Here is a 10413-nt window from a genome sequence, read left to right on the forward strand (position 1 = left end):
ATACATATATACATACATATTCTTTTATTCTTTTTATTTTTACCAATTCCTGGTATTTTTATGGTCACGCTAGAATACAGGCATCAGTATGTCTCAATGTATTTCATCGCACGGATTGCTCGCAAATGAGAGATTTTAATATCACTGCCCTCATTTTTTGCAAAGTAATAATTTGAGCACATATATGAGGTCACTGGGAGTGCAGGGAAAGAGTTTTAATGCGGAAGGCCCAGTGTGGCTGGTGACGTTTGAAAGGAAAGAACGGGTATAACAACGAAGATGGGAACAAGGAATATATATGGGATGTTTCTTTCCCGCATCAAGCTGTGGTTGAGGAGGCTACGTGGGTTGCTTAAAAGAAAAAAATGAGTGAGACTAGGGAAAAACGAAAAGTGTAATATGCAAAATGAGGCAGAGGAGAGCGCAGCTGAGAAGCAGGATGGTGGAGTCGTAAGTGAGGGAAACTGGATGCAGTGAGTTGGGTTCCGAACGTGGTGTTTAAGAGCTGAAGTGCAGTTGATGGTACAAGTACGGGAAGGGGCTGCTTGACTAAATATGAGTGGATAAGCACGTCGAATAAATAGACCTGACATGTATTGCAGCTGAATAATGGTAGCAGTTACACAGCCAGCGAAGACAGAGGAATATAAAGTAGGAGATGGAGTACATGGTCTGTGGGTGAAGGGAAAGTCGAAGTAGGGTTAGGGTTTCAAGCAGAGAGTGTGAGAATGGAATGGTCAATAAGACAGTGATCTCGAGGAGTGAAGGAGGTGTAAGAGAAGTGAAATGACGAGAGATAAAACGTGCTGACAGAGAAGAAAGAGTATTGTTCTTCACAACAGAGAGAGAGAGAGAGAAAGAGAGAGAGAGTAAGAGAGAAAGAGAGGGGGAAAGTGAAGGGGAAAGAGGAGAGGTAGTATAATAACCGAATAATTCTGGGCTGGACCCAATAAACTGGGAAATGATTTCGCTCAATGAAGTCAACATATATGTGATGTAGGTGGTAGCCATTCTTGTGCCCATAGTCTTTCCAATGACTGTTTCTACATCGTAAAATTAAGGGTGAGAAGAAATCATGCAAAATGAGGAATGCAGAGGAGCTAGCATAGTAGGATGTTCAAGTGTTTTTACTTCAGTAATATTTCCGAGAATCTTACCTCCACGTCCGCCTCTCAGAAGGTCCAATTTATCACGAGCTTTTTGTACATCAGATGCCAGTTCTGGAAAACCAGCAGCCGTAGCGTCTTTGATAGCTCGTTCCAATGCTGGTTCATCTGCTTCTTTCATAGCATATTTCAATGCTTCGCGGACTGATTCAGGAGTTTTTATACCTTTTGTTGACAAAATATGGTTAAATGTATGACATATGCAATGTACTATGTTATTATGCATATTGTTTTCTTTTGACAAAGTACAGAAACACAATTATAATTCAATATATTTTCAAATGAATATTATTTCAGAAATTATTGCAGTAACAGATTTCACCTGAATATATACAAAAAAAACAACAACACAAAAGAATGTTCTATATCTATGAAAATAGGAAAATAAACAGTACACACACATAAATTTGTTTTAATACCTGAAAGTAAACAATTTGAATTGTTAATTGTGTATTTCATAATATACAAATATAATACTCGAATATAACACTTATACACATTCACGAGCGCGCGCAAACATATATGTATACCGCGGTAAAAAAAATCATCCTTCGATGATTTAAAAGTATAATAATTACGCTTTTATTTAATCATGGATGATCAAAGAAAACGCATGTAAAAGCAAAATTGTAAAACATTTTGAACGCACAAAAAACAGCAAAATTATGTAAGGAAATATTGTTCATCATATGTGAGCTGGTCCCTGTAACAAATGTATTAAGAATGAATTCAATGGTGAAAAGATGCACAGCTTTGCTGTATTAACTCAAATAGACTAAGAATCATGATTGTTGTTATTAGTGAATCTATTAAGTCAGGATAAGTCTCAGTGTTTAGCATTAAAGCGTTGCACACACACACACTCACAATCACACACATATACACACACTTATACATACATGTATGGAATTATTATGCATAGATAATACATAAATACAATTTTTTCATAAGCATACATATATATATATATGTATATGTATCTGTATACACACACACTCACATACACACACATATAATATATATATATATATATTAGAAAAAATAATAAGGTACTCAGAGATCTGGATAGTTGTACATTTACAGATTCTTATTAATATGTTACATGTTTTTATAAATCATATATACAGCGCTTGCATCTACTCTAATAGATTCTTCAGATTTAAATTTGAAGAATCTATTAGAGTAGATGCAAGCGCTAATATATGATTTATAAAAGCATGTGACATATTAATAAAAATCTGTAAATGTACAACCATCCAGATCTCTGGTACCTTATTATTTTTTCTAATATATAATACCTGTACATCACTTCCAAACCTTCTAATATATATATGTATGTATGTATGTATGTATGTATGTATATATATGTATGTATATATATATACGTATGTATATGTGTATGTATATATATATGTGTGTATATGTATGTGTATGTGTGCATGTATATATATAAATATATATGTGTGCGTATATATATATACGCACACATTGGCTACTATCGCTCGACTTCTATCTTTCAGCAAGTCATGCAGCCATTGGAGAAGTTAAAGTCACCCAAAAGGAATACACTGATGTGTTGTTCCAGTTTGGTGAGAACTTCTATCTTTGTTAGGTAGTCGTCAAACTTGCCTGTATGACTCGGAGCATACGGTGGGCGATATGTAGTACATATAACAATATTAAGTTGTTTTATGGGTACAATTTGAGTGTCACACACTGAATTTGAATATGACAGCAGGACATAGGGCGTGAGGTCTTCTCGGATGTACACAGCAACTCCACCATGACTCCTCTCCTTTCTATCTAAGCGTATGACAACATATTGTGGTATGTGTATTTCTGCATCCCCTCTATCAGGTCTAAGATGCGTTTCCACAAGTACCATGCATAAAGCTTGATTGAATGCCGCAAGGTCTCTCAGGAATGAGATTTTTGTCTTACAGTTGCCGTGCAACAGCCCTCCTATATTTAGAAGAAATAGTTTTGTGACGTTTGTGTTGGTGTTACTGGTGGCTATCCTGTATCTGTAGTCGAGGGTAGCCTTGTGTAGAAGTGGGTGTAGTTCTCAGTTTGTGTTTGTAGCCATGTCAGCTACCGATTGCAAATAAGTGTGTGTAGCTAAGAAGTTAGTGTTGAAATCATGTGGTTTTGGGCTCTGTCACACTACGTGGCAATTTGAGCTAGTATCGTCTACTATAGACTTAATCGACCAATGCTTTGCGAATGAATTTGGTGGACGGAGATTGTGCAGAAGTCCTTTATGCAAGTATATGTGTGTGTACGTGTTTGCATTTGTCTCACACTGCTTAACAACTATCGTAGGTTTGCTTACGTCTTCATAACCTATAAGCTGAACAAAAAGAGAACAGAATTAGTATCAAACTCAAAATAAGAACTAAGATCGATGTCATTGAGTAAAAACCCTGGCGAATTGATTTTCCAATATGGCTGTAGTCGTGTGTATGTGTGTGTGTGTGTGTGTGTGTGTGTGTGTGTGTGTGTGTGCGTGCGTGCGTGTGTGCGTGCGTGTATGCGTGCGTGTATATGAGTGTGTGTGCTCGAGAGAAAATGAGGTACAGTGTATATGTATGCATGTGTGTGTATGTGTGTGTGTGTGTGTGTATGTGTATACACATATTTGGATTTGGTTAAACAGAGATGAGCGATAGATAGAAGAATATTGAGCTATACTTGATAACAGATGATGCCGTCGAGAGGTAGGCCCCACGTCGTGCATTCTCTCCTGATGACCCCATACGCTTGCTGGCTTCCAGTATTCGGAGTTTTCGACTGGTAGCACTTGCATGTGCAAGTTGTTTGCAAAGCACACACAGGCACACATACATACACATACATATATGTTTATATATGTTGTTAAACTAAAAATTAAAATCAATAATGGAGAAGTTAAAGAATTAAGACATTGGAAAGTCAAATATAGTCGTTGGATATTACCGAATGCGTGTTCGGTATATGTACTGTGCGGTGATTTAGGTTGCAATTAGATTTGTGGTAAAATTTGAAGGTATGAAAAAGCGGTGGTTGCATCTACCTAGGGACTCATCATACTTATTTAGTAGTATTGAAGAATTGTGTATTAATATGTGGAATGCCTCTTTTAGGAATAGCTTACGGGCTGAGCGTTGACCTTGGTATGGAATTCCTGAATCTATTAGGGACCATGACAAGTTATATGAAGTATTCCTACTTTTGAGATGATGCATATTGTGGATTTACTGTGCTTCTCATATCTATTATATTATTATATATCTTATTATTCTTCCCTTCCTTTTTGAGGTTTATACTCACTTTAGTACATCACCCCTGTACCATTTTCTTTACCTATCTTTAGTACCTTTCAAACATATCACCCCACCTTCCACTTCTCATACCGCTGAAATGCTCTTTGCACCACCTCTATGTCAAACTGGATGTGTGGGCCAGAGCCCTGTCTTGAATGAAGATATAACGGCCACCAAAGGTTTCTGTGACCTAGGGTTACACTTTCTCATCCAACATTTCTGCATAAACTTCACTGTTGACCTTGACACCAGCATCGCTGAATATCACGCAAGACTTGTACCCATCAGATGCAACTGCAGCCCACACCATGAATAAAGCTGGTTTCTGACGGCGTTTAATGACTCCTGCTACCTTCGGGCAAATTTTCTTCATTACGTGCATAAAGCTTGTCATTCTCCCTGTTGGTAACTGCCCCCACAGTGAAGATCTTCTTGTCGGACTAGATCAACACTTTGTTAGCGGCGTCTTTCATCTCAGCTAACATGGTTTTACCCCTGTCGAACCCTTATTCTTGGAAGCTGCTGAAATTAACTGCCGAGATTGTTTCTTGTATGCAGTTAGCTTTAAATCCTCTTTAAAAATCCCGTGCATTAATGGTTTTGAAATATCAAGAGCTTTTGCAGTTTCTCTTGCACTCTTGGAAGGATTTCGGTTCATTCGCTTCTTCACAGCTTCAGCAGTATGAATTGATCGTTTCTTACCAGGATACCAGGAATTGGCTTGTTAGAGGTAGTAGTAGACGTCATATACCGTTTCCAGATATTGAACACTGTTTTATGGCACACATTCAACTGTTTTGTTATGTCCTAGTTGCTCACGCCAACTATTTTCAAAGTGACAATCTGATCACATTTTGCTTTCGATACCACATTTGTTTACAAACCTGTTATAGACGAACGAAACAATAGACACATGAACAAAAGACATATGCAGATCTTTATGTGAAATGTAGATAATATTACCCCAAGCGATATTCTTTATGAAGAGTTTTAAACATGGGTAAATCTTTCTGAGACATCCTGTATATGTGAGTTAGTTGCAAAAATATCTGGAGTTAAATTTGATTTCTTGAGTTTTGAGATGTTTTGAGAGTGGTTGGGATGTTCTTTGTTGTTTTGAATGTATATATGTTTGAGTGTGTGTGTGTGTGTGTGTGTGTGTGTGTGTGTGTGTGTGTGTGTGTGTGTGTGTGTGTGTGTGTGTGTTTGTATATATGTGTGTGTGTTTGTATATGTGTGGTAAATTTTTGGACTTGGTTCCAGAGAGAAAAAGGCTTTGATGTCTCTAAAATACCAATACAAAAACAAGATTTTTAATATATACATAGAATAGACAGAAGCATGTTTTCGTGGGGAAAGCTGTTCACTTCACCACTTCGTGGTTCATATTCGATCCCACTGCATAACAAGTGTATTCTATTGTCACGGGTTATGTGTGAGAGTGTGTGAGTGTGTGCGTGTGTGTGTGTGCGCGCGCGCGCGCGCGTGGTGTGTGTTTGTGTGTTTATGTGTATATGAGTCCAAGTCTATATTTATATCGATATAGAAAACTGTGTTGTATTATATATGCTGTGACCTTTTATTTTGACAAGTAGTACTGAATGAAATTAATACCAGTCTGAAATAAGTATTGGGGTCGGAATTATTGAGTACCCGCTCGAATGTAGTACTCCAAAATGGCTGTAGTCCAACTACGTGTTTAAGTCATAGGAACGTGACCGTTCTAGTGCACAACATCAAAGTTTTAATCGATTAAACCAACCTCAATAATTATTTTAAGTTTGATACTTATTATATATATATATATATATATATATATATATATATATCCCTTGTATTACCTGCATCGCCCAGATTATCGAAGGTTATTATTCCCTTATACGCTTCTTCTGCTCAACTCTTTCCAAAGCTAGGTCTTCCTAGTATTTTACGGTGATATCAGTATTTTCAGGTTGCTTTTTATGCAGACTTTGTACCGAGGATGCTTTCCAGTGCACATTTCACCGTAGAACAGTTGCTTTAGAATCCTTTTATCTTACATACGTACAACATTGCTTGTCCAACGCATTTGAGTAGATACGATGACAGACTGGATGCCTATTCATACACACATACACACGCACATATATATATATGTGTGTGTGTGTGCGCGCACGCACACACACAGACACACACACACGCACACACACACACACACACACACACACACACACACACACACATAAATAAGCAGATAGATCACTACTTAGTGTTTGGGGGATAGCTGAAATGTAAGGCGTACTTTTTCATACCAATATTATTAATTAATTGCTGTTGATAGTGCATATACTGACTTGTTAAGCTTAGACCAATTTTGAATACACATCAAATAGCAATAAACTAATCATTTCTTTGATGACAACATATAAGTATTCTTTCTTTGATGATGGTTTAACGACACCAGAAACTATTTCGAGATATCCCTTTTTCTGTCAACGAAAGATCAAAACCTTGGGAGCAGTCGCTTTACTTACGTTTCATTGCAATGTCAAACTTTAATGCTTATTAAAACGGGATATCTTACATTTAAAATTATGCATGAGTGCACGCATGAGTGCACGCATGAGTGCATATGTATTATGTATGCAAGTATGTGTATTAATGAGCGTTTCTTTGTATGTTTGCTTCACATGTGCTTATTCTTGATAAAGCAAGGTGGAAAGTCCAATATATACAAGAAAAGGAATAGTTCAGCATAATACTATAAGTTTATAATCTGAACTTGTTAAAGATATCAAACTAACCGCGTAAATTATAGCGTTGCCCCCAATTTTTTACCCCTTTGTTTTTATGCTTTTCTTCAGTTAATTCCTAAAGAAATTTGGCATCATTTTCTTAAGACAAAAAAAAAAATAGTAAAAGGATACCAAACATTCTGATCTGACAACTACTAATGAGGCACAATATGTTTAAGAAAACCTCTAAGACAATGGATGATAGAAATTGGGGTGAAGTAACAGCACTCATTATTTCTTTCGAGTTTGGATGGGAAATAAAAATAGAAAACTTAAAAATACCTTATGTGTCTTGGGAGGGTCATTACGCCGGTAATAATAAACACACACACAGGTTCTATATCACTTCTTTATCGTTAATCAATCTGTAAAATATCTAACCAACTAACTAATCGATGGTTTGTTTAATGCGTGTTAAACGTACGATCGATTAGTTAGTTGGTTAATCAACTGCCGATGTGACTATCACTCACATGTGGGTCTTGGCATTTGCAACAGACGCTACTTTTCTAAGCCCGAAGCAAGACTTTCCAGTTTTCCTGACGGAGATTCATGGTCTCGCGGGACAGACTGATACCTCTAAACATACATACATACATACATACATACATACATACATACGTATGTATGTAATGTATGTGCGTACGTGCACACACATACACACACACGCACGCACACCACACATACACACACGCACACACACACATACACACACACACTCACGTATCATATATGATTGAAATAATATAGCATAAAATCGTGATATTTAATCATAAAAATAGAAAAAAAATCTATATTTTTTTCGATTAAACTCAAAAAAATTTAATGAGCTATTTAGTTAGTAGGGTTCAGTTGAAGAATTTTCTAGTACTTATTGTATGATTTAGTTTTAGAAACTGCAAAGTTTATATTATATAGCATTACTTCTGCCGTCTTTCTATGTCTAGTAGTTCCACAAACGTTTTTGGAGCTAAGATAAACCCCGAAATTGTTATCAAATTGCTAACCTCCACAGGGTCTGCTTAACTGCTGTAAATGAGTTCGAGTGGGAAGCATGCCATGAGCTATTTCTGGATATTCTGAGGTGTCACCTTGTCGGACAAATTTCAGTAGACTGGGTTTCTTTACTGATCCTGGCTGTGTTGGATGATGTAAGGTCTTCAAATCATTACAAACGGCAAAGAAATCTAAACTTGATGAGTGTTCTATAATATTTAAGATGAAAATTAAAGGAAAAATCAACAGCAAATGTCTTTCTTTTTGGGCGGGGTGAATATGTAGATATTTACTATTGATTTTCACTGTAGCAAAACAATTTAAGGCAAACATTCGAAGTAAACTTTGAAATTTAATCTAAAGCAAATAATTCACCACACATTTTTCAGAGAAAAATTCCGTTATTTGCATTCTTGGAAAATTAGGTCCTATATTAAACTGGCTTCAACTAAAAGTAAAACAAATTTGAGGATTTGATTTATTTTATGCTTACCTTTTTCTCTCGAACACTAATTACTCCTTTTAGTATAGAACACAAATAATGAAATAATTATAGTCATAAAGTGTTTTCATTAATTTTTCATTAATTCTAAAGGTCAAATAATTTGCTTAGTAAAACAAATAGTTCAAAAATACTGGTCTTTAGAGCACTTCTTTTATTCTTTTCATATAAAAACTATGGATGAATAATGTAATTATATTACTCTAATATAAGTAAACATGAATTCAAATATGTCATTACTACTAAAACTGTTGTAAAAAATCTGAATATATATGTAAATTTAAAAATATGCAAGAGTAACAAAAAGAAATGATAAAAGAAATCATAATTTTTAATATAGTACGAACACATATTTGAGATTCTGTCTCTACCCAAATCAGAACCAATAAACGCTTTGAGATATTCTGATAATCGAGATGAGATGGGACTGACAGTCTGTCTATTGACTGAAACAAAAAGTACTTGAAATTGCCTGGATGTTACATGTCTACCAGTCAAATACTTTTGTTAGTGCTATGTTGAACATTCAAAGGAATATAAGAGCAACGTCAAATCAAGTGGCACTAGAATATATTTTGTAACGGAATTTGTCGTTATTTAACATTACGAATTAACTGCAGCAATTCTGTTTAAACTTATCGGAAACATCCCATTATAAGCACCAATTTGAAACAGAAGGAAAACAGAAGAGATAAATGAGTTAATCTAGGTCTGTTTCTTCTGCTTCAAATTTTAAAATATGAATAAGCAAGTCTGTATTAAAATTGCAACATACTGTTACCTATCTATCTATCTATCTATCTATCTATCTATCTATCTATCTGTCTGTCTGTCTATCTGTCTGTCTGCCTGTCTGGCTGGCTGGTTGGCTGTCTACATACACACGCGCACGCACACACATACACACACACGCACACACACACACGCGCACACACACACACACACACACACACATACATATATGTAAATGCATATATCATACTATCATAGGTGCAGGCGTCGCTATGTGGTAAGAAGTTTGCTTCCCAGTCACATAATTCCGGGTTCAGTCCCACTGCGTGGCACCTTGGGCAAATGTCTTCCACTATAGCCTTGGACAGACCAAATTCTTGTGAATGGATTTGGTAGACGGAAACTGAAGGAAGCCCGTCGTGTCTTTGAGTCTGTGTTTGTCCCCACCACTGCTCGACAACCAGTGCTGGTATGTCCACGTCCCCGTAACTTAGTGATTCGGCAAAAGAGATCGATAAAATAAGTACCAGGCTTATAAAAGTAAGTACTGGGGTTACTACATTCGACTAAAAAGTCTTCAAGGCGGTACTCCAACATGGCCATAGTTTGAAACAAGTAAAAAAGATAAATGATATCTATCTATCTATCTATCTATCTATATCTATATATATATATATATATATATATATATATGTATCAAAGAAGTAAGGACCAAAATCCTTCAAAGGGATGTTAAACATCCAGACCGCCGGTTCAATCCGAGCAAAGAATATATAAAAACTATATATTTAATATTGGTATAATTAATAGATAAAGTATAAGGAAAGGAAAAAATATAAGTGTAGACGATCTTTTAATACAAAGTTGGTACAAATCCGATAAAGATTCTTCAAGTTGTTTCCAAGCCTAATTAATTCCAAAACAAAACGAAAAAAATAATC

General features: G+C 35.9%; 1 protein-coding gene across 1 annotated transcript in view; it reads right to left on the minus strand.

The window, feature by feature from the left end:
* LOC106876157 (uncharacterized) overlaps window positions 1-10413 on the minus strand; it is a 183111-nt gene that overhangs the window by 13479 nt on the left and 159219 nt on the right. The window contains exon 82 of the mRNA XM_052969507.1: window positions 1158-1331. Coding sequence (XP_052825467.1) covers window positions 1158-1331 — 174 coding nt within the window. The remainder of the gene's footprint in view (window positions 1-1157; window positions 1332-10413) is intronic.

Source organism: Octopus bimaculoides, chromosome 7 (genome assembly GCF_001194135.2).
Source record: "Octopus bimaculoides isolate UCB-OBI-ISO-001 chromosome 7, ASM119413v2, whole genome shotgun sequence".
In the NCBI taxonomy this organism is placed as follows: domain Eukaryota; kingdom Metazoa; phylum Mollusca; class Cephalopoda; order Octopoda; family Octopodidae; genus Octopus; species Octopus bimaculoides.